Source organism: Pempheris klunzingeri, chromosome 13 (assembly GCF_042242105.1).
Source record: "Pempheris klunzingeri isolate RE-2024b chromosome 13, fPemKlu1.hap1, whole genome shotgun sequence".
Taxonomy (NCBI): domain Eukaryota; kingdom Metazoa; phylum Chordata; class Actinopteri; order Acropomatiformes; family Pempheridae; genus Pempheris; species Pempheris klunzingeri.
In genome coordinates this window covers 18,541,213-18,567,099 of record NC_092024.1, presented here as the reverse complement: position 1 = coordinate 18,567,099, position 25,887 = coordinate 18,541,213, and the positions used below count along the sequence as shown (strand labels likewise).

The 25,887-nt window shown below is 41.6% G+C and overlaps 1 protein-coding gene across 1 annotated transcript; it reads left to right on the top strand.

Moving 5' to 3' along the window:
• Positions 1–266: 266 nt before the first annotated feature.
• On the top strand, positions 267–22,440 carry crip2 (cysteine-rich protein 2). Its single transcript, XM_070842544.1, has 8 exons — positions 267–401; positions 12,626–12,720; positions 17,523–17,580; positions 18,053–18,184; positions 19,038–19,106; positions 19,218–19,312; positions 20,684–20,741; positions 21,010–22,440. Exons 1-8 carry the CDS (start codon positions 359–361, stop codon positions 21,075–21,077), a joined length of 618 nt encoding a protein of 205 aa, XP_070698645.1. The 5' UTR covers positions 267–358; the 3' UTR covers positions 21,078–22,440.
• The last annotated feature ends 3,447 nt before the right edge of the window (positions 22,441–25,887 follow it).

Here is a 25,887-nt window from a genome sequence, read left to right as displayed (position 1 = left end):
TAAATATGGACTTACTTTGCTCAGCTTTGTTGTTCTTGTCTCTTTTTTATCTGTTTATGTGTAAGTACACGAGAGCAGTGGGAAAATCAAAGTCAAATTCCTTGCATGTGTTCACACAGACCGTAAAAATGTAAATCTTTCTACCAGTTGAAATATTTCCTATGACACCTGAAGGCAGCACGCCGCCGGGGGCGGGGTTATGCAAATGAGGAGCCGTTCACTGACTAGATGCTCCCGGCCGCTGTGAGCAGAAAGAGACACTTGCTGTGCAGAGAGGAGCCGGAGGACGCAGAGAAAGTGGACGCTGCTGCGGACAAACAAAACACATCACTTTCACTCGACCCACCAACATCCCAGCATGGCTTCAAAGTGCCCCAAGTGTGAAAAGACGGTGTATTTCGGTGAGTGATGCCCGCTTTATTCGGTCACTGCTTTAGAAATTACTTCTGGGGGTCATGATGGTGATCCCGCTCGATAGCCGAAAAGATAGTCCTGACAGGGGATCGATTTTTTTCTGGGGACAACTTGTTCCACAGTTTTTGTAACGCTATAGTTGCTTAATTTGGACATGCTACTGGAGAGAGGGTCTGTTCGGCTGCTCATTCATTCATTCATTGAAATAAATATACTTTTCACGCAACTACGCTTTAACTACGTAGAGTTACAGAATTTACATGTGCTAAAAATGCTCTCTTTTCCAATGGAGTTCTGAATAGGCACATGCACCTTTGGCTACATCTCTGTTTTGAGCAATATCTACAACATGCAGTTGAATATTAAATATATTTTTGTGGGATATGTTTGACAGTAGCCTAATATTGGGTCCATAAAGCTCAATATTGCTTCAGGCTTTTTGTTCAGGAATGGGACAAAGCAGATGTCCTTAGGGAAATGTAAACCTGTCCTACAGTTCCCTAAGGAATTTCTCCCATTATGTAGCAGTTCATAGCATTCCTTAGATTAGATATTTTTTTAGGGAAAGAGATGCTGGAAATGTAAATGATTCACAGAGACAGACTTTGGGAAAACAAAAAGCTGGAGAGGGTCTGGGGTCAATGTAAACAAAACCCATAAGGGCAAACATTTCAATGGATTTATAGTTTTCTTTCAGAACATGAAATATTTGTAACGTACGTGAAAGAAAACATGCCCTTCCTGCACTGTATTCACAAAACTGGATAAATAATTTATCTTATTTTGACACTGATCTGGGCCGTTTTTAATTTGTTATGTTTGGTAAACATCCAAGCTCGGCAGTTGGCTTTGGAGGGTTGCTAATGGAAGCCCTTGCCAAGAGTGCAGAAACGCCATATGCTGAGATTGCCCACTCACAGATAAGCACGGCAACATCATGCTGCGTCAGTGGGAAGAAAACCTTCAAACATGCATCTTTTTGCATCCTTGTAAACAAAGATGGAAGAACAAAACAGCCACAGCTTTGAGTCACACGGGGAGGATGACGGCATCTTATATTTACTATAAATGACGTTTACAGTGAAAGAAGTGTACAGTGACAAAAGCAAAGCGGGGGATTAAAAGCAGCTCAGGTCGCGAAGACAAACAAAAATTTACATTTTTGCTTTGTATCTGAAGGCTGCACATAATATGCACCCTGCTGTGTTTATTTTTTTCCACAACATGCCGCTGTCCTGCTCAACCCTGAGTAATCCTGTGTTTATGTTTGGCTGCATGTAGGGAACAAAAAAAAAAAAAGGGTTCTTCTGTGCTGATCTTTTCTACACTTTGCAACACACATCAGAGTTGTCACGGGGGTCAAAATCAATTATGTGAGTGGATGGAAGTCCTCTTATGTAACGGGGGCGGCAGCAAACCTAACAGCTGCTGCTCATCCTATGGGTTCCCGAGAGTCACTGGCATGGAATAATTTCTGTGTAAATGAGATTTAATTTCCTCCAATACAGATTTTATGCATGTCTGAGTGTTCATTTGTGTCGTAGCCTTAATTTCCTGCAGCAAGTGAGTCAGGGCTCCTCTGTGATTTCTGTTGTTTTTATGTTTGTTTTTATATAACATACTGAGATCCGTCCCAGTGGCTTTATTTTTGGTTGGGGCGTATCTTAATGGGCGGTGAACGCCTGGGGCTGAGTCAACTGTAAGGATGATGAACGGCTACTAGGACCCAGCACGGGTGGAGTCAGCTGCACACGTCAAACCAGGGAGGATGGAGAAAGTGAGGGAAGGTGTTAATGACAAAATTAAAGTTTCAGTCATTGCAAGTGGGGGGAGATGAAACCTATGACAAGGCATGGGAGAGGTCAGGGTGGGAGAAAAGCTCGGCCTGTGCTGCTGCCCACAGCTCGAATCATCAGCATGATGTCAGTGCTGAATTTCAGATACTGTGGAATGAGCTCAGCAGCTCCACCTACGTACATCCTCCTTCCTCGCAGCCTCTTTGCTCTCTAGACATGCAAGAAATCCAGTGCTTTGGTGAATTTTTCAGGTCTGCAGAACTGTTAAAGTCACACAAATGAGGGTGTAAAGTGAAAAAAAAAATCCCCTGCTTCTGATCTACAGCAGGACATGTGTTACTGATAGAGAAAATTGTCTATTTCCCGTCCCATTTTGCTCCTACATTTTCCTCATGTGGTGTGCTATATAGAGCGGTGATTGGCCCACCCTGCAGTTACCCACCTGGTCCTCCAGCCAATATTGGATTTAGCAGGCAAAGACACTCAACACTTGACTCCCTTCCTCTTTATATCTATAAAAAAAAAAAAAACAACAAAAAAACACAAACGTCATTTCACATGGCCGCGGTGAGCCACAGTCTGGGATGGAAATTCTTTTGGTTTCGAGGAAAGGTTTATTACTATTTTCCGTTCGTTCATTTAATGGACAGCTGTTTTGATGGTTCAATTTCATCGCCACTTAAGGCAAACGTTGACCGTCGCTGGCGTTCTGCTTGCCTGTGAAGTTTGTGCAACCCAAATAAACTGCAACAAAAAAAAAAGGAAGCAGTCGCTTGTTTTAAAAGAATGTGAAGACTTTACTTTTTAATTATTGGGATGGCTGAAAGCAAATTCCCGGCGTCCACATTGTGGCCTCACATCTGTTAGTTCCTGTGGTGCAGAGATGCTTAGAATACACTGGGGACTATTGGCTAACATGTGACCAGGCCCAGTGGAAATACAATGTTAGTGTGCGATAGAGTCCATGCAGGACACAACACAGCATGACTCACTAAATCTCCCAGCTCCAGTCCCAAATTCAACTCTTGTGCATGACAAATTGGAGCAATGCATCTTTGTGCAGCTAAGTGAATAAACTAGAACCTAATGGAGACTAATGGTGCTCTGCTGTGAGTTTCTCTCTCTTTCATTCACCAATTCCTCTCACTCTGGCCCTCTTTCCTCTTCTTCAATCACTTGCTCTCGCCTCAGGCCCTGAATTCCTCTTCCCCCGATTTCCTTTTTTACGAACTAGAAAGACTGGGGGAAATGGGGTGAGATGGCTCGCCTTTATTTAAACGGAGACTCTCGAAGTGCCTCATGCATTATAATGAGAAACGACATCTCTATTCACACAAAGCTCTTTCTGTCCCCGTGCACGTTTGTCCTTCCCAATGAGGCAGAATACCTTCAACCTCTCAGCCTGGCGATATATTTCCCACACACCTCTTTTTTTTATCCCGCTTTTACCCCAAACATCCGCACAATACCTTTATTTTCCTCCCCTCTTCTCTGTCAACGCTAGAGAACCCTGTTTTCCACTTGGCTGCCCAGTGGGCTGTGTGAATGTGCCTCGTTATGTAACATCATTTCTTGAGTTGCTGCCATTGCATAACCTGCCAGCTACTGTGTGCCGGTCAATGAGGGTCCTTTTTCTCTGCCTTTTTGGGACACAAATATGATCCTCTAATGGAGATGGCATTAAGCTTGGTGCTGAAAGTCAGGCTGTCAACCCCCCCCGGCCCCAAACACAGGTGAAACCGTTCCACCTTGCAGCAGATTGACTGGTTACATAACAGCAGAGGCACAGAGGAGCAAAGTTGGTTGTCTATAGTTCATCCAAATGAACTGACCATTGATTGCCAATGTATCAAATCTCATTTTTGATATAATTTGTGCACTTTGTCAGTATTTGCATTCTGTTTTTCCTCTCTATATATTGTATTTCTTATAATTTTTCACCGGGGATCCGCGTCCCTCGTAATATATTCTGCCATGCTTTACTTTTTTTTTTGTCCCTGTAGGATCGGAGAGTAGAGTTACACAATTCTGCGTATTCAGAAATTGCCTCTAAAGTCAGTGTAAAGACGCAGATTCAGCCAGGTTACCAAGCTGAGGCAAAGATGTTTCCGTGCAAGTTGAAGGTATTTAACTTGAGCCTTCAAATCCGCTTCATGACTCCATACATGTGCTGAGACGAGAGGAGAAAAATGACATAATGAATTGGAGTTCGTTTGACTTTGATTGCGCAGCTTTACAGGATTCAGATGATTTCACTCAAAGTAGTTTAAGCACTTCAAGCTTTGATGCCTCTGTCATATGATGTCCACCCCTCAAGAGCTGATTGTCCTTTCACCAACGTGCCATTCTAGTGATACACTCCTGCTTCCTCTTTTGAAGACATGGTCCACTTCACTGTAATCTAGTCATCCTCACTAGATCTTCCTGAAGTTCCCTGTAGCCGGGACACAGTGTCCTGACTGGTTAGAGATGAGGTGCAGTATTGGGCAAGCAGTCCCAGGGGATCAGGGAGGGCGAACGAGTCACCGAGGCAGAGACTGTGGAGCAGCGCTTTGCCTGCAGCTCCGCTGACCAGCGCAGACAGGATGCGACTTAACTGCAGCCAATTTACGTCAGCCAGCAGGATTCACGAGGTCGGCCTCTTTTATTCGCAGAGGGAGAGAGGGAGAAAGCCTGGGGAGGAAACCTCGCCTTGGCTGAGGCGACAGACGACCTCCAGAGCTAAGTTTTGCTACAGGGTTGCATCAGCCACAGGGAGACACGGATCCAACTGTATGTTTCCTAGTTGGCATCGGTGTGAGCTCCACAGAGAGCTGCACGTGTGCATTTACCCTGAACAAATCAGTTCTAATGTTGAACACATCCCTGCCACAGTCAACTAACTTTCAGCTCCCTCAGAACCAGCACAAGATGATCAGTTTTTCACAACTTATGTGCCTTTAAAAAAACCCACCAACATAACAAGAGCAGATGGATTATTAATCATCACTGTGTGGAACGTTCTAGCTTTTCCATTGTGAGGATTTATATTATCATAAATACAGTATATTTGGCTTTTGGATACTTGGTTGGACAGAGGAGGATAGTTTAATTTGATTTTCTGACATTTTAGAGACTAAACAATTACATGAAGTCTCAAGAAAATAAACATCAGATTATACAACAATGAAAATAATCAACAGTTGCAGCTGTCAAGTAATTTATCTAATGTAAACACCAACATTTTCACTGAAGGTTTCTCTAATGCGAGAATTTGCTGCTTTTCATATTATAAACAAAATCTTTTTTTTCGCACCATTGTTTGTACAGAAGAATAAATTGGAGGACACCTTGCACCCTAGGAACTAGGTATTTGTCTTAATTCTAGCAATCAGCAAAACATAAATAGTTAATAGATCAATCAGCAATGAAAACAAGCATTAATTTATAGGTTAAGATAATTGGGATTGTCATCTTAGGTGTAATTATGTAAACCTGCTACTCAGATGTTATAGGAAGCGACATGGTCATGATGATGATGCGAATCGGGAGTTTTGAAACTGAGCACAAGCAACCCACAGTGAAAACGTTGAGTACGTGAAGAATGAGTTTGGTCAAAGCACAACCTGAAACTCCTTCAAAGTCGCTTCCCCTGCTGAGGCTGACTGCCCCTGTGTGCTCCACTGAATGGCGATTGTCTCCAAGTTAAGTAAAAGGTCACAAGTCCTTGAGGGTGTTTTGTGCTCCAGAGAACAGAATAGTAAGAGGATGCAGAGAAGGAAACACAGGCTGCTTGTTTTTTCCTTTCTTACATCTCTCTCTTGAGATACGAGCTTTTTTGTTTTTCTAACTAAATGTACCTCCCATGTTTGGGTCCTGCTTTGCCTTTCAGGCCTCCACTCAGTCAGTCAGGTGTGTGGTGTTTATTGGGACGTGCAGTTATCACACTGCTGTGACAAAAGCCTAAAAAGAAAAACACCCGCGTGGACTCAGCTGTCCCTGATAGATGAGGCGGATGAGAAAGAAGATGGAGCAGGCTATATGTGTGTGTGTGTGTTTCTGTTTATGAGGTGTGTTTTTCACAGGTTTATTATAGGAGGAGCTGAACAGATGGGTCCACATAACCAGAAGGTGCAACGGAACAGTCGACCGTGATTTATTGATATTTACAATAACATTGGTTACATCATGAACATTATGGAGGAGCCTTGTTCATCAGCTTGTTAGTTGATGTCTGTTGAAAATACACTAACGTCAGACTGATTGAGAATATAGCTATAAACTGTAGATTTTTTTACAGCAATCAGGTCTTCGATGATTAGTGTGTTTGCCCTCATTCCTCAAAAAAGTCTAAATCTACTGACATTTCTCTTAAAGCCGTTAAACAACCAGAAACTACAGCTTTTATAGTTACCGCTGGTTTCGTCTCCTGCAGGACGCCAAGTTGCACCCTGATCGAATTATTGAGTGAGAAGAGAGCACCCATGTGAGATTTCACAGCCCATCCCCCTGGTGGACAATCCCGCCACGTTGCATGCTGGGAGTTCAGCTGTGCAAATGTTGTTGAGTACTCGTGCTTGTTTATCTGTTGGGACTTTTGAGGCTTTAAGTCCGACAGAAAGGAGGAATGTCCTCCTGACTCGGGGTGAATCTCAGTCCAGCGACAGCCCTGATGTTTGGGCGCAGCTGCGCTGTCGATGTCGACGACTAAGCAGCCGTAATTAAGTCATTTGGAGAAATGGCCCGTTAATGTTTTCCCTCTGAAGACCCCTTGTTAAAGTTCTGCTGATGCTTAATGTTCTGTTCAATTACAGCGTGTTTCTAGACCATTAGCTGCAGGCCTGCTCCCATGCTGCTCCTCGTCGCGACCGTCTGTACACAGAGTGTAATTGGTTTCACTCCTAATATGACCTGAAGTGTAAGTGAATCATGTAACAGAACAAACAAAATAAATCGAATCAGAACCTGCTTGAAGTCCTCTGATGTGTTTCTATCGTCTCAAGCAGAATAGATACGCTTACTCCCTGGAATATCACATGAGTCATTCATTTTCAATAATATTGAATCTGTTTGATGTCGAATTGCTGTTTTTATCCTTTGCATTAGATGTCTTATGACTCCAATTTCCCAGGAATAAAGTTAGGCCCAATTTAAGACCTGTCTTCATCAAAGGCCATGGCTGCCCCATCTCATGCTTTTGCGTTGGATCCTGATAAATGTCTTATGGGCTGATATTATGGATAATATCATTAGAAACAGAGAGAGCAGGGAGCAAATTTTTTCAGAATAAGATGTGATTGAGTGAGGGCAAACTGTGCTCTCATCTCATCATCATGGTCTTTTACAGATGTTCATAGTAGGCCTGTATGTTTGTAGCTAGGAAATTCATTATGGCTTAACTCAGTGTGAATATGTGTGACCTTATTAAAACAGAACACATGAGCCATTCACAATTTAAATGCTTTTTCCATTTACTGAAGTACAAACATTTAAAACGCTTGCCTTGACTTTTGAGTACTGTGTTCAGCTGAGATGTTGCACCTTAATTTAATGCCAGTGGTAGCGCTAATGCTGTCGTAATGCCATTTTCATTGGGCATCAAGTCAGCTTTTTTTTGCACTTGAGCCTGTTTGGTAATTTCTTGGCTCCAAATCAACTTTACTGTTAGCTGAGGTGGGTGGACTGCCACGGCTGAGGCGGTTTCACAGTTTCAGCTCTCATTTCTACATAGAATGGAATAGTGCCTTTATTAATCCTTCACAGGAAATTGCTTTGTTACACCCCACAAGACAACAAACAGCCACCACAAGACAACCAACACTTAAGGCACAAAAACAATAGTATAGTAAAAAAGGAGAAAAATATAAAAGATGTACAATCTAAAATAGAATAATATAACATAAGACTAGTATACAATATAAACAATATATAAAATACCAGAATTCAAGTACAATCTTGTACGTGAAATGATGCTCGCGTTTCTTCACATCGTATCACGAACTAAAGCTCTCAGCAATTTTCGTGGCTGAAGTCGACTGCCGTGCACACGCAGACCTCTTCAAAATCAGAAAAACGCTCAAGTATGTCAAGCTCTGCCTCCTTTCGTTTGATTAATGTTCAGCAACATCAGTGAAACCAAGCACTCGTAAACACTGAGGCTAAATCAGAGAGAAGAGGAGTCAGCAGCAGGCTGTCTCTGTGATTTAAACCATATTGACGACGCAATCACAGAGTACAACTGCAGACTGAAGAGCTTAGACCAGGAATTTACAAATGAAGTTAAGCAGCTTACAGTAGCACAGGTATCATATGGTTATGGTGATGACCTCTGACCACCACAATATTTCCCATCCTCGGCCCAAGCTCAGTGTTCCTACAGTAACATTGTCAGTGCTTCGTGACATTTATTTTTATTTCTTAACTCCATTAGCTGTCAAGACCAGGTCAGTTCAACTACTTTCAGTGCCTACAAACTTGACAATTCAACTGCCTACTGTACAGAAACTTGAAAGTTTGAATTTAGAAGTTTTAAATTGCTATAAGCAATTACTATAAACTGACTTCAGTTCCTTCCGGCTCTTACACTTCAAGAGACAGATTAGGCCCCTTCAGTGCTTCGGCTTCAACTGACACTTCAACTATTAACAGTGGACACAGTTCAAGTGCCCCTGTCACTTCAACTTCAACTCAAACTTCTCCAAAACGTGTCATCGTTTACAGTTTAACGGGCGTTTCATCTGCTTTCATTGCTTACACAGTTCAGTTGCTTTTATGTTTAACACATCTACTGGCATTTCGGCTCGTAAACTTGACAGTTCACTTGCTTTCAGCTCTTCAACTGTCAGTTCGACTACTTTCAGTGACCATTCAGCTTCCCGCAGTGCTTGGCGTTGAAGCTACTGGCTTCATCTGCTTTCAGCTCTAACACCTCAGCTATTAACACTGTAAAATTTCAGTTTTCATTGTTACAATTCAATTGACAGTTTTACTGCTTTCATAGGTTGCACATCTACTTTTTCATATTTCAGCTGCTTTCATCTCTGACTCCGAAGTTAGACACCTTCAGACAATGTTTAAAGAGTGTAAATGGGAACAGCAGGGGCTTAACCTGTCTGCTCTGTGTGTCGGTGTGTGGAATTTATTTCCTCCTAAATCTGAGGACACCCATATACCTCCTGACACCTCCATAATGTTAAGAATATTGCCAGTGTGTCCTCAGTATTGCTTTTTCAGTAAGTGCTCGTGTCATTGACTCACAAACGCAGACACACCTCCAGACGGATTTGAAAAGTCGACATGACGTATGAATGGAAACCGACGTCAGAGCCTTGCCAGTATATCCTCGTCCCTCTCTGTGTGATTTTGTCTGGGTGTAGCAACAAAGTCCACTGTTTAACAGCTCCCCGTTTTAAAGGACAGTTGTTATTGTAAGAGGGGTGAGCCTGTCAGTCTGTATTATGTGTTGTGGGAGTTATAGAGTGGGGGAGGTGGAGGGGATCTGCCTCTGGCCCAGATGTTTATGCCCCCGGCTCCAAGCAAGCCTCTATCCTTATTATCCTTCATATAGCCCCACCTCTGAAACAAAGCCAGAGAACACGCATTTAGGTCGACGTTTTACAAGCAAAACTTAAAATTCATCTAAAAAACAAATAACAAATTGAAGAATAAAAATTCTGTAATTGCTGCACCAATGGAATCAAAGATGCACCCAAAATAGTCATGTGTGGGCTCGAATGAGGTGGCTGAGATGCTGCCGTGTCTTCCTCTACCTCATTATGGCAACAACCTGAGGGTAAATGCACCCACTTGTATAAACAAACAAGCTCCTGTTCAAAGGGAAGTCTCAGTGGATGTTCACATTTACATTGTCAACATCGATGAGGATGTGCCAAATCCTTTTAGCCAATCTGTTTTCTCTCACGACAGCCTGCAATTTGCTTCACTCAAAAGCACACAACAAAGGATTCCCCTGTGATTGTATGTAAATGATGGGGCTGTTCAAGAAAATCTGCTTAAGAGTCCTTTTTTTTTCTGTAAACCCACTAGAAATCGAGAATTAAGTAATCCCATTAAATCAGGAATGGACCTCATCCATCATCTCATCAGTAGAGACACTAAAATCAGCAAAACTGTTAATAATTGAAGTGTTTATTGAAGTGTTATAGCTGAAATCAGTTGAAGTCAGTTTAATTGTAATTGCTCATGGCATTTGAAATTTTTGCTTCAAATTATAGGAAGTTGAATTATCAGTTTAGATATAAAGATTGAAAGTAGTCGACCTGACAGTTGAAGACCTGGAAGCAAGTGAACTGACACTTTAGGAGTATGTAGCTGAAATGTCGGTAGATGTGTTAACTAGAAAAGCAGCTGAACTGTGAAAGCAGTCGAAATATCAGTTCAACTGTAAATGATGAAACAACGGAAATTCGAGTTGAAGTTAAAGCACCAGAAAAATAGACTGTGTCCACTGTTAATAGTTGAAGTGTTAGTTGTAGTTGAAGCACTGAAAGGGTTTGAAGTGTGTGTTGTGTAAGAGTTGTGTCTCTAATTTAAAAAAAAGTAAAATAAAATTCACGTTATATTGAGTTAAGTTCCTGCAGGAACACTGAAATGTCAGTATGTTTCACAGCTATGAAAGCAGTTGAACCGTGAGCTGAAGTGTGAGATGAAAGTAGTTGAACTGCCATTGAAATAGAGAGAGATGACACTGTTAACAATTGAAGTGACAGTTGGTATGTAAGCAATGACAGCAGTTGTATTAAATGGTAGACAGATGCTACTGATCCCGTTTCCTTTTAACTCTGGTGGTTGTGTGGAGGGTTTGTGGCCGTCTTTTAATTAAAGAGCACGATATTGATTTAAAGAGTGATTTATTTATTTATTTATTTCTCTCTATCTAACAGTATCTTTAAGAGTGATTTAACGTTTCCGGCAGTTTGCTATGTGCAAGTCAGCGTTCCTCTGCTCTCAAGTGTTGACGGGAGGTCTCCCCACACCCCATCCCCAGCTATCCTCCAGGGCCCTGTTGTTGGCCATTTGTCTGCGTGTTGTAATTGACGGGAGTCAATTATAGTCGTCGTTTTTGTCATTCACAGCAAATCAAATGAAACTCAACTTTGATATCGAAAGAAGGAATTTCATTTGGTTAAAGGTGAAAGTATGTCAAAGAATAAGAAAAAATACACAATCTATAAAAGGAATTCTACCCAACAAAAGCTGTAAATCGTCATGTTTGTGCTGTGTGTTTGCTCTTTCTTTACTGCAACCTTCACCCTAACTGAGGTGTCTTAGGATAAAAAGTCTTGGGCAGCATCTGTTAGCATAGAGTTAAGTAATGCTTCTGTTTCTCAAAATGTTTGGTATTGAAGATTAAAGTGTATTGAGAAGCCTGTTTTAGAGCAATCGGAGAACTTCCCTACGTATGAATAAAACATTTTTAAATTAAAGAAGCTATCAAATCGATGTTATCACTTCCTTTGACGTCCACTTCTATTTTGTCTTCCGGTTTTGTTTTTGTTATCTTATCTTGTTTATGGACTGAATGTTTCTTTGCATTCCATGTTGTTCAAAACCTATACTCAAATCTCTGGCGTCTGATTTCATTTGACATGTCGCTGACAAAGGAATTTGACAGCATCATCACAAGTTATGGTACATGTGGGAAAGCTGCTAGTCAGAGGAAATATAGAAGGAAGTAATCGTCTGTATGTCCTCATACATGCTCTATGTGTGTGTGTAACCTGTGTGAGTGTGTGTATTTGGCTGAGGGTATGTAGGAAACAGACCCCAGTATCCGGCTATTTGTGCCCTGCCTTGATAAGAGAAGGTGTTTCCTCTGCTGCCTGCATGACTCCTTGGGGCCCATTGTGTGGAAACAGCAGAGATTTATTATTGGAAAGGGTATAATTAGGGTCTCTTGGTTGTCTGGAGGGGCGGTCGGTCTGGGAGAAAAAGGGGACGGAAATGGGGTTGAAGGGCCGTCTGCAGCAGGATGGGTATACTGTAAACTGGGGGAGGGGTGTGTGTATGTTTGGAGGGGTAACACAAAGGATCTGGGTTACATGCGGGCACCCCCCTGCCGCTCCAGCTGGACTGGGACTCACGCCACTGTCTGTCTATACCGCAATGACATCACCACAGCATCCTGTGTGGTACACAGGCATTCCCAGTATCCCCCCCCCCCCCCCCCCCCCCCCCCTCCCCCCTTTGGAAAACAATCACCAGAGATACAGTACAAGCTAATCGTTATTCTGGAGAGTGAAGCAAAGAGGGACGTCATTCCTCTCTGCGATGAGTGATTGAACGGCACATTATTGCACATGCAAAGCCCGACACAATCCCAATTGTTCACACGTATTTATATAAATGCTGCTTTATGTGAATGTCTGCGCTCAACCCCAGCCTCTTTGTCTTTGTCTTTTGTCTTTTATGTGCAGCTGAAAAGGTGTCATCACTGGGGAAGGACTGGCACAAGTTGTGTCTCAAGTGTGACCGCTGCAACAAGCTCCTGAACGCTGGAGGCCACGCTGAGGTCAGTACGACTAGTAACAGTACAATACTGTCCCATCACATCTTAAAATCATTGTATCTGATACAAAAACACATCTGATATACTGAGTGAGGAATCTGTCTCCTCTAGAGCTGCAAATAATGTTGGAGGAAAATAACGCAGCACACCTACTCAACTGTAAGGCTGCCTTTATACTGCTACTGTACTACACCTAAAGTTTAAGATAAAAAGGATTTATGATTATAGATCAAACTACCTATAAAAATGGAAAACTTGTTAAATGTTTCTTACACTGTATATAAATGCATCAGTAATAATATTCCAGTGATATATATGTATGATGAATATAACATTCCAGACCACTGATTGGATTTGAAATATTATTTTTTTACTTAGTTAAAAGATCTCGATTATCTTCAAATGGCAAATGTCCAACCAATAGTCTGAAACTCAATTTACAGGTTCAGATTTTTGCTCAAATGCTTAAATTAATGTAAGTCTGCCTCTAAACAATGTAAAGTTAACGGTGAAGTTCTAAAAGAGAAAAAAAAAAGATATGGTTTTTATCTGTGTAACTGGGACAGCGATATGGACTCTTTGTAGGATGTATAGCTGTGTGCATGGAGCACGTCACCAACATCGCCTGGGGCAGGAGTTCACTTCCCACTGAGGCCATTCATGCTGTCATTAAATGCATTCGGTGATGCTGTGAAGCAGTGCAGCCAAATGTGTCCACCAAACGGCCAGTGTCGCACTCGATGGGCCTTTCTCTGTTAATGCAAGTTCTATTTTAAATAGTAATGTTGGTTTTTCTTCATAAACCATCACAACAGGCTCAAAGGCCACCATACTCAATGCCGTTTCTTTACAGTTCATTGACTGTTGTGAAATCTAACAAGGGGAAGCCTGTGCTGCCTGGTGGTGGACTGACACATATTGACGTATTGACTTATTGACAGATGATCAATGAAAAATCCTAACCATGCGGCATGTTTATGCTTTTAGGAAACTGTTTAACATTGGCTTGTTTCAGTGTATAAATCTTTATTACAAATCTCTCAACGTATGTGCAATGTAAGCACATTCATGACACGAAATATTTGGTTTTAGACACTTGGAGATGTGGGGACTACATGCAGGGTTAGTTTATGAACTGCTGTAGCTGCTGAGCTAACTGCTAACATGCTAGCTCCATTAGACTGACGGCAGCATTAGTCAGACTGAACTGTTCCATTTTCTCCCCATGTTTGATTTCAGGATTGTGCATCATTTCATTCAATAAAGAGTTTTTTTTGCAAAAGATGGGTGGCCCCTTGAGCTAAAAAGCCTCGTTAGCTCGATGCTAACGGTAAACAATGAATAATTAGCTCATTTATTTCATGCTTTTGTCTCATAACTGCCTGTAAGCCATTCCTCTGTTGTGGAACAGTTTTTACTCCAACAGAAGAAGTTAAAATAGCTTCATCCATTTTGGGCTGTTTGGGTCTTCCAAGCACAATTGAGAGACTTTAAAGTCAACTGTGGCAAATAGTGTGCCAAGTTTCAACAAAGTTTATTTAAATGAATCCACTGATGAAATTTTAAAAGCTGGTGTGACCAGGACCTTTTAGACTTTTAGAGATGGTCTTTTCAAGTGTTTTTCACTGGGTCGAGATATGAAGTTCTTTCATTTAATTTCACAGAACTTTTGCATTTTGTACAGGAAATTGCTGCGTCCATCCCCTTTTCCTGCCTGCTGTGTGTCTGGTTGCATATTGATTGTCAAAAGAAGTCGTCCTTTTTGGAATTTTAACCCTCTCAGGATTACAGCACGAGTTGCCTTTTTCCTCTCTCTGTTACATAATCGCACTGCGGTATCGCATCTCAACATAGATTCCCCCGACTGTGTGTCCTGCTCACTATCGGCCACCTTCACCCTTGGGTTTATCTTATCATGCCCTTTTTCTTTTGCCTTTCACGACCCAGCCAGCGATTCACTTCTCACCCTCTCGCTCAGTGTGTACGTGGGTGAATACCACACACACACACACACACACCTTTTCTGGGTCTCCTGCTCTTTTCTCAACACAAAAAGGATGTGATCTCAGCGTCTCTGTACACAAAAGCAATTTCCCTGCAAACCTCAAAGGATGCTTCTCTGCTGTTTAATCTCTGCATGATTACAGTAATGTAGTCCCACAATCTCTCTGAGGCTCTCTCTCTCTCTCTCTCTCTCTCTCGGCCCACTATGCTCGTCTCCCCCTTTATCCTCTCTCTCCATGGACAGCATCCAAATCCCGCCCCGGGCTGCAGTGCCACACCATTAGCCTGACTTTAGTAGGCAAAAGCTCAATACTTCATCATCGTCATGGAAACAGAATGAGGCTGAGAGACATCACATATAAAAATAAATGAAAGCATGTAAAGGGACGGTGGTTTTGTTGGAGAGGGTGTTTGATGTCCTCCCAGACCTGGTATGCAAAAGGCTCTGACCCTGACAGCAATGCTTACTGCTGCTTTAAAAGGAGTCGCGGGCAGGATGAAGTCCGCTGTGGCCCGTCATCTGTGTTGGGCCAAAGGAGGGCAGCTGCCTCTTTAGGCTGGAGGCAGGTAGCAAGGAGAGCAAGGTGACAAGTCTTCAGTGACAGGGTCGTGTGACCTGAAGCTCATGAAGCAAATGTGATGTGGCTGAAAGCTTCAGAACAGCCATTAAATGGACCTTGAGGTGAGACTGTTTGTTGTTTCCAAGGTCAAGAATGAGCTTTGAGTGTATGTATGTATAAATACACTTAGAGAAGGTGTTCCTCGTGGCTTAAACTGTTGCCACATGGTCGTCACATTTAGACAATTTATTCTTATTAAAAGTAATATGATTGATGTGCTGTATCTCAGTACAACAGCAGTGATAACTAATGCAGAATGACTTTACATGATGCAGACTTGTCAAAAACTAAACAATTATAGGTGGGGAAAAAACAGGGCTCAGGTGTAACTTACAGCAACAGTAACTCACGGTCTGTCACTCAAAGCTTAATGGGAACTTAATGCGTAAACAAAAAATATATTATTATAAAGAGACTTTTTTTCACCTAAAACAAGAAAACAAAACAATCTTGACTTAAAGCCCACGTCAGCTGGGCTCCTAGTTTCTGCTCACTCAGCAAGATGATGACAAGAGTCGGACTCATGATGGACAGTTTTGTTTATAGAAAAGAATCCAAATAAATGCAGCTGAACCAATTTTTTTTCTCCTTGTCAGAACCTGGCGTTACGTTACCCACAATTCAACTCAGCCTGCACAGTTCAGTCATACATTTCTGTGTTATGCTAGTAGCAGCTTGTAGCCTCAAGCAGAGATGATGAGCGGTTTACAAAGGCCACATAAACTCACTTCTTATGAACTCCATGCTAACAGATTTTTCAAGATCATCAAACTTGAACTCGTCAGCTCCAACTGACGTTGCCTCAGGTCACATACATGGTTTGTTTAATGATACAAAGGAAAAAAACACTCTTAGGTTGAACTTCTCAGCCTAATGTCATGTCACAAGTAAAGATTCCTTTGTTTAAACGGGTCACAAGCCAAAAAGGTCATGAACATGTGCTTTACCACACACATACAGCATCTCTGAATAGCCTGAAGAGAACTACCAGCTAATACATGTGCAGTGACTTTGCCATAAGCTTGTAAATATAGGAAATAAAAAAAGCTGAACCGAAACAGCCAAGTGTTCAGAGTTAATCCACCTTTATTCTGGTCTTGAATCCCAGCAAAGCAGTGAGTAGGGTTTGAAGCAATGGGGCGCAGAGCTTAAGAGCAGGATGAGGAGAGGAGCAGGTCAGGAAAGAAAAGAAAAAATGAGACGGATAGATGGAGAAGACAGATTTCAGCGTCAGGATGTGGGAAGCTGACTGCTGGGAAGAGAGTGGGCCGTGCAGCGATGGATAATCCATTTTTTGGGAGCCCTCTGCCTTCACAGCAAGAGCCACGGCGGTACTGTACAGCAGACTGTTAACAGACTCCTCAGTTCACTCGACAATGCAGCCCAGTGTGTCCTGTCCTGAGAAAGTCATCGGTGCTTAGTCACAGCTTGGCATCGGCGCCCAGACCTTCATGGATCTCATAAATGTCAAAGAGGAAGTGTGAAAGGAGTGCGCGGCTGCTTTAACAGTAGCCGATACTGTCACGGTCGATGCATAATTAAAGATGAGAGGACAATCCTTTTATCTGCCACACCGTCTTCTGAGGAAACGGGGCTCATGTGGCCAAAGCAGAAGGTATTGTGGGTAGTTTGTCGCCGTCTCCCTCACCACACAGGGATTGGCACCTTGCATCGGTTCTTCTCTTCTGTGGGCATTGGGCTCTGGACCAGTGGCCACCCTGGCCCTCAGCCCTGATCCTCAACCCAAGCTGATCACATGCTCCTGCAGTGGCCGCCACATTCCCAGCATGCATCAGCAGCAGGCCATGTATGTCTTTAGACTGGCCTCGCTTTCCCTCAAGTGGCAGAAACTTCACGGGTCTACTGACTCGTAGGCTGCACTCAAGTGTGGCGCTGAGTTCATCAACACCGTCCTGTTTCTTTTCTTGTCATCATTATGTGGTGAGATGGAAAAAAGGCTTGTCTCCGTTTTTGGGCACAATCTCTCCATCTCCTCTCCCTCAAGAGGAAAAATGTCAAAACCAAAACACATGTCAGAAAAATGCGTAAAAATTATGGCATCTCATACACGTTATTGGTTCATTCTCCTATTTGCGTCATCAGGGTTTTTTCATCCTTAAATGCTTATTAAGACATTTAGTTTTATCTGTGTCTCATGTTGTTTTTCTGTCTCCCCCACAGCATGATGGGAGGCCCTACTGCCACAAACCGTGCTATGCTGCCCTCTTTGGGCCAAAAGGTGAAGTACATGTCATCTTATTTAACAAACTGTCAAATTCACATTATTAGAAACAAAATGCTGAATGTATTCTGTTATTGTAAAATATGACTGTGGTCTTAGCTTTAATAATGAAATAAAAATAGATAGAATGAATGAATAAATGTTAATTCATCAGGACACAAACAAATAAAATGTATTAACTCTTTTCTACATTCATAGCATCATAGCTACCTGAAATACCTTTATTTCGCAACTGTGTTAATTTAGTTATTCTAATTATTTCATTGAAAGAAATTCTATTTGTGTATGTAGTTCAGCAGCTGTTTATATATTTATTCACTTATGTATTTATTCTAGTCTTCCATAGAGTTGGAGGTTTCAGATTATTCAGACATCAGCAGAGTCAGTTGTGGCCATATGTCAAATTAACAGTTCCTCCTCTTTTTTTGCAGTGACTGATTTTTCCTCTCTTTTACTTTTTTTTTTTCAGGTGTGAACATTGGTGGAGCCGGCTCTTATGTTTATGATACTCCAGCCAACAACAACCCATCTCCCACCAGTGTGGATTCAGCCACCAAAGCTGAGGAGAAGCGAGTGTACGCTCCAAAGGCACCATCAAAAGGTAGCCGACAAAGATGAGCACGTATCCATACTGCATGCACTGTCAAGTGTGGATCTGTGTGTTGTCTGGAAAAAACCTCCCTATGCTATAGAGGCCTTAAGATTCTGAGGTTTTGAATAAGCTGTGGGTCAGAAGGACTCAATGATAAGAACATCAATACACAGAAGTCTTTTGGGACATGAGATAGGGTTCATGTTCCTCCTTCTCAGCAGGAACAAAATCATTTAAACGGGTGTTTTTCATTGATTTATCTCTGTTGTGCAGTTAGGGTTAGGGTTCATTTTAATGCGTGATATTACATCCACAACTGTTAGTCGGTAGAGTAGCAGGACCAAGATAGAAACAAGTTATTTCAGTGTGTTTATCCTGTTTCATGCTTTGGCTTTATGCACACTTTCTTTTTCATACAGTTTCTTCATGTTCTTGCTTTACGTAGGATTGAATCTGTGAGCTTTTGTTGTTATCATTTTTTGAGAACATGTTGGTTGTTTCATGCCAGAATAAAAACCAAATGTGGTCTTTGCGTTTTGGTGCCACCTGCAGTTACCAGCATGGCATTACATGCACACCAAACATCCATCAGCCACCATGGTTGGCAGGTGTAAGAGGGATTGAAGCGTTTTGACTTGGCAACCAGAATATTTAAATTTGGCAGGACTGCCCTCTTTAGCCCCTCTTGAAACATGGTAAAGCTGTTTAGTGCATGGCTCCATTTTATTTCTATACGCCTACATTATTAGTGCACTGGATTACACACCTAACTGGTTTAGATTAGTGGTCATTTATTGAACCGTTTCACTTGTAGTGCTTATTTCCTTTCCAATACAGTAACATGTCTGTGATGTGTTGACAGCCGGCAGCATCACCACTTTTTCCGGAGAGGCCAACTTATGTCCCCGATGCAACAAGAAGGTGTATTTTGGTGAGTGATTCCACACTTCCAGGAAATAAGGTGAGGAAAAGGTGTGAACCTGCAAAGTAGCTGCCACAGTGTCTCACAGGTGTGTGTGTGTGTGTGTGTGTGTTAAAACAGCTGAGAAGGTGACATCACTGGGCAAAGACTGGCATCGACCCTGCCTGCGCTGTGAGAGGTGCAGCAAGACTCTGGCTCCTGGCAGCCATGCAGAGGTGAGAAGTTTGAAGTGCTGAAATGAAGCAAGTATTAACATGTGAAGGAAAAAAAGACAGAAGGAAACTTACAGAAGAGACAGTAAAGAAAGACAGTTATGTAAAAGAAATGCCCTGACAGAAATGTGACTCCCCATGACAAAAAATCAGAAACACCTCCCAATATAAAGAAAATGGAAAAAACAGTAATTTCGCCTCACAGAACACAGGAGTTGCTAGTCTGGTTGCTGTGACTTTATTTAAGACTGTGTTTTCACATGCTTGTTTGGATCCAAACTATCTCTTTAGCCACACGATAACACAAACAAACCATTTGATCGAGGCAGCGGTAGACCAGGAACTCCCGTACTCTGTGAGGTAGAATTACTGTTTTTGTCAATGGAGTCTGGTGTCTGTGGAGTCTGACGTAATGACTGTTTCTGGCTAAACAAAAAGAATCTTACAGGTTTGTCTTTGTCGGGATCCTTTCCGCAAGGTTGTCAGACATTTCAAATAACATCCTGAGCCCATCAGTGGCAAAAACAAGCACTTTTAGTGGACATGCTTTGACTGGTATGGTTGCCCCGAAGGATTAGGTTACAGTCACTGAAGCCTGTTTACAGCTGCCAGCTGAGGCGATCTACTGGGCCAGTTCTAAAACCTTTTCTACCTATCAGTTATTTCAACCCCAAAGTATGTGAAGATAGAGACATGGTTTAAAAATGCCAGAGTTATCATTTAACAGTGACAATTGGATTTACACATTTCTGACACATTACAACACTACAAGCATCGTAATGATAGGTGCCATGGCACTGAACTGCATCAGATTGTACTGGTGAACCTGATAAAGCAGCATTTGAGTGTATAATGCTCAACAGAAAACAAATTGTTTCTTGCATTCGACAATGTGACAGAAATCTTGTGCTTCTGATGCAGAGCTTAAGTTAAAAAAGCCTCCAAAAAAAAAAAAAAAGACCACCACAACACATCAGTCCTCTTCAGGGTCAAACAATCACACTTCAGACAAGTGAATTAAGTACAAGCTTAATTTTTTACAGCTACATCTAACTCCCTCATTAGATCTGTAATATTAGTACTTGAATAAATGAATAAACGCTATGTCACAGATAATAGTATAGAAATCATGTGTCACTAGTACCAGTGAATGAACCCACTCCCAGACAGAGAAAGAAAGAAACTAAAAATGAAAGGAAACATAAAGGGAATAATTGAAAAAAGACAAAGAGAAGAGAGATAAATGAAACAAAGAAAACAAGGGGATAACAGAGGAAAAATGTGGTAAATGATGGAGATAAAAAAGGTTGGAACGTGCCTTGACCTTTCCGGATGCTTTTATTGTGTAAATATTTGCCTTTTCTTATGTTCCAGCATGACGGACAGCCCTACTGCCACAAGCCATGCTATGCTGTTCTCTTTGGGCCCAAAGGTAACCGCTAGGGGGTGCTGTCAACCCACCAATTATCAGCTACACTTGAAACAGAATGTCGTATGTCCAAGCACTTGATCCTTTGCCGCACATGTTGCACACATCAAGTGTTGCTCAAGAGTCATTTCATCATTAACGCTGTCTGCAACACAGCAGCTTCTTGAGCCTGCACAGGAAATGTTTTGCAGCCTCTCCTGCTCACACTGCACCTTCTCTTGCCCTCCCTGTAAACCCCTGACACCCTCTGCTGTCCCTGTGGTTCTTCCAGGCGTGAACACTGGTGGCGTGGGCAGCTACATCTATGACAAGGAGCCCAGTGCAGTGACCCAGCCATGAACCTTTGTCCCCCCTCAGCCTCATCCCTCCTCTCTACACAACACTGACCATCAGCCACAGTATTATTTGTAGCCCTTTTTTCTCTTCCCCACCGGTGCGTCCATACCTGAGACAACCGGCCGTCTGCTCCAGATCCTTTTTCTCCTTTATTCTGACCTGCTTCCAGCAGATTTGGCACCACAAGGAATGATTTCAAACTGCCTAGACATGTGTTATATGTATTTGCTCCAGGAGAGCACTCAGCACAACCACATCCAGCATTCCCACATGATTGCTATAGGTTATTAAACACCATTTAAATAATTTTCAACCATTTTTGCCATGTTTACACATTTACAAATGTATTTGAACACATTAAATGTCACCACAGAAAAATCTAAAGGTCTTATATTTCAATTTTGTACCCTGAAAACTTTTTTGATTGAGTCTGTTTTTAGATGATTTAGTTTAAAAAGAATGGCACGGAGAGAGATTCTCAGGTGTGGAGAGGTGCGTTGCGGTTAGAGGTGCAACTCATTGACTGTGACGTGTTGACAGCCGCAGGAATTTAACCTCGGAGACTGCCGCATGCACAGCTGGTGCTCAGGAGCACGTTGCCAATAAATCTGTATTTTACAAATGCCATATTTACAGTTCGGCTGCCTGACAGCATTCCTTCAGTGGGGGAAAAAAAAGTCCCAACATCTTGTAAAAAGGTGGGAACGTGGATCTTCAGGCAACATGATTTCCAACGCATCCACGAGGCTGTATCGAGTCAAAATGAATTTATTTTACTTTTAATAACCTGTTTTTACGTCAAAATGTGGATAATAAGATATGACGTGCTAATAAATAACACAAAGGTCTCGTCCCAGTTGTTATATATAATACTATTTTTAAAGTGAAGCGGAATATGGGGGAAGTTTTGGTGAGGGAGGGCTATGATTTGCCAGGGGAGAAATATGTATTTATTGCTTTAATTCAAGGTCTTTCATTTCATTAGACATTGTACTACTACCCTTTATGGGACTGAACATGAAGGTAAAAACAAGGCAATGTAAGCTGTATAAATCTCTACGATCAAGATTTATATTGTTATTTTCAAATAAATAACCTTGCTGTTATTTTCTGAGAGATGACGTGCTATTGGAAGTATATTTTTTAGCATTTTAGTAGAAGCAGCAGCATAGCTTGTAGAAACAAAGACACTGCAGACAAGTCATTCTGTAAGAATGTGCAGCCTAGTATTATTGTATGACTGTTACCGTGTTTGTTTAATACCTGTTGTACTTTGTAGGGCACACTGCAGGGCTCCCTGTTTGTAGAACCGAAACGCTGCACTTCAGCCCTGCTGCATTTGTCTTTTTAATCCCTCCAATAAATATTTCAGAAACTCCTCTGTGTTTTTTGGACAGATTTTCTGTACATGAATGAGAAGCATTATGAGAGCCACACTGAGGATTATGGGTCTCTTCTTGCATGCACTTGCCCTGTGTTCACTCCCAGTCTGACCAACAAATGATATCAGGAGAAATGTAGTGGTTGCTCTGGTCAACAGTACACAGCAATGAATGTGAAGCGTCATTACAGAAGCAAGCAAGCTTTCCCTGAATGAATCACTGGGCTCATTCATCTCAGGTCAGGCTTGACTGTCATAACTGAAATGCAGCATGTTTAATGAGGCAGAAAAGCACCGTTGTATAATCTGAGCTGCATGTGGGAAAGCTTCATAGTTATATGAGCTGTTCCTTAATATTTTAGTCAAGTCTAAACTGCTGTTTCATAGCTGATTGCAATCTATTTCCTTTGTCAGTTCAGCCCCTTTCAGTGCTTCTCTTTCAACCATTTCAAACTATTTAAACTGTCTTTATTCATTATTACAGCGTACCATAAGACATTTATTAAATGTTTATACACTGTTCATAAATCCTAAATAGGGGGGATTGAAGTAGCCCATAGCTGTTTATTTCCAGATGAATTTCTTCGAAAGTAGAGCTGCAGCTTATAAAGAAAGACAATTTCCACAGTTTTTAATGTTTGGCTGATGTTCTGTTTACTGACTAAAACGTTTGACCAGCAAATCATTGGAGTCTGTTTCCCCTGTAGAAAATTACACTAGCACTACAAAAACTTTATAGTACTATAGGACACAAAATAAATGTTGGTATTTGTTTTTGTGGCTGTCTGCAAAGATGGCAATTGAGCTCTGAGGACGTTTCTGGGGCTGTAAACATAGTTGTGGTCCTCATGCGCTGCAGAGAGGGTAAAACTAGTAGCATATAGTCTTTAAAATGGGATTAGCTTGCTTCGTTTGACGGTTTGACATTCCTAAAGGAAGAATAACTGTGTAATGAATTGGAAGTTGTCAGTTACTGTAAACTGAGGCAACACTTGGCTCACTGTTTCTAACTTCACACACACATCCAAACATAACAGAAGGAAGAATGCCTTCACGGTTTCAGTCTTACGTCACTTTTATAAAGGTTTCTGTGTGGTACCGGTACGGTAGCATTGCTCGTACATACACAGGCTTCACAGTTGCACATTATGTCATCATTATAGTCTTAAAATCTAGATATGAACTGCCGTTTTTTCCCCCACATTTAGTCATTTTCGATTTGACTGTGGAAACATCTCAGTACCGTCGAACTGAGCCGCGCCCGGGACACTGTGCATTATGTTGCCTGGTTACCAAACAGATGTCAGTATACATGGCCGCCTACATGTGAACTCTTTATTGTTTTCACATCAGTCACGACAGACTCACACACACCTTGGACTGACTGTGGCTTTGTGATGGAGACTGCCAAACAAAACCATCTGTTGCAAGCACAATTAGACACACAGGACTTATAGAGAATACAGTTGTGACCACCTGTAGGATGTGTTCGCTTCAGGAAGCAAGAGTCAACAGTGTTTTTGTTTTTAGTTTTTATACTGAATATACACTCGTAAATTCTTTACTCAGCTTTGGATCAGTGCCATTACAATAACTGCCTCATCCGTGCTACCAGGTCGCATGTCGTTGGGTTCCTCATACTTTTTCCATAAGTCTTTCTGAAAGCCAGAAACATATTTCTTAAAGTTTATGTCAATTTTTAGCGCTAACTCAATGGGCATCTACTGGAAAACTTGCTAGAAAGTTTAAGCACCGGGTCATTGGCATGCAACAACTAGCATGCAAATGGATAAGAAACATATTTTTTAAACTTAGGTTAAACTATAGACAGAAACCCCTAGGATGTTTTCTGTTTTCAATAAGGGTTAAAGATTAGATAAAGAAGCTAAAGGCTAGCGAGGACATGAGGTAGTATTTAGTATTTAGGTAACTGTTGCGAGACTCCCAATAAGGAAAAAGTAAAAACACTAGGTGACGTGGCTCCAGAAATATTTTGATAAATATAGGGTGGAGTGTCATGAAATCTTCTATAAACATTCATGTTTCTCCCAAAATACACTGTAAATGGCAATAAACTAAAATAGTGGTCATGGTAAACATTAGCCTACCAGCTAAACATTAGCATATTAATATTAGTGTGAGCATGTTAGTTTGCTGACTCAAAGCAGCAGTGGGCCTCAGTACAACTATATGGGGTGTGGCTGTGCACTCTTAGCCTTGTTTGTCATGTTCACACTAAAAGAGTTAACAAACATGAGGAGATAAAGCTAAAAATGTCAGATGTTATGTGTTAGCTTAAACACTAAGAAAAGAAACCCACTAAAATCACAGTCTGAAGATGGGGACGACTCAAACACACAGCAAATGAGGTGATTCTGCATTGGAGGTGTCAGATATGGAAATATCTGCTCTTTATGTAATGTGTCTCATAACTGCTTTTCCAATAAGGGGATATCAATTCTTCCCTGTGTCTTTCTTTTCCTTTGGACCATTTCCTCTTCATTGAAGAGAGCGAGACTTTGTCTCACATCATAAAACAATATTTCCACCATCTACAGTTATTCCCTAAATAGAAATTGCATACTGGGGCTGTGAACGTTCCATGGACTCAACCCATCTACCAGATGTCCGAAAGCTTCAGTGAAGTGACCAAAGCAACTGCACTGAGAGAGGGAGTGTAGTGTCACTGTAGTGGAACCAGGACAGGTCTCTGGGGGGTCTCTTTGTCACTTTCCCTGGCTAGGTTGGCGAACACAATGCAGCAAACTTCCCATGTCCAAATATGGTTTGCTTTCAAGTTTGGCTTTTAATTAAAAGCAAACTGCTGAGGAACATTTATGGGTGGCCAGAGTTATGCCCCTTACAGCCCCTGAAGACTTGCAAATCTTAAATATATTTCTGTATATCCTTCAATAGTTTGGCTCAATGGATTTGGCTGGTGTGAGGTGTCCATATTTGTTTTGTTTTCAGGCACCATATTAGACTTTCCCATTCATAATTGTGACTTGGATGTTGACTTTGACACAATCTACGAATCAAACATTTGTAATAAGAATAACTCCTGTAGTGTCAAAGTCCGTCCTCTTCTGGTGGATCACTACAGGGACTATTTTGGAAAAAATCCATACTGTATTTAATGGGGAATAAGTGACATCATTTTTTTTGATCCCATTTGAATTGTGCCGTGAGTTACATGTATTATATTTGCCAAGAGATCATTTTGTAAAGAAAGTTGCAGTTTGTTGTAAAACTGTTAAAGAATAAGACTGTGAAAGTGTGTAATTAAAAAGGCTACACACCACAAGTTACAAGCTATGATGCTTTTGCTTCCCGGTTGACAAAAGGACCAGGAGTCAATGGATAAAACACATTAGGTAAGATGACGTTACATTTGTGCTGAGTTACGTAGCTGGCAGGTGAGATATAGTTCAC

Bases quoted from the DNA above. Each gene is read 5' to 3' on its own strand.
- crip2 (XM_070842544.1), top strand. From the start codon at position 359: ATGGCTTCAAAGTGCCCCAAGTGTGAAAAGACGGTGTATTTCG. The intron at 19,313-20,683 runs GTGAGAAGTTTG...CTTATGTTCCAG, and splicing joins CTCCTGGCAGCCATGCAGAG to CATGACGGACAGCCCTACTG. The intron at 20,742-21,009 runs GTAACCGCTAGG...TGGTTCTTCCAG, and splicing joins TGTTCTCTTTGGGCCCAAAG to GCGTGAACACTGGTGGCGTG.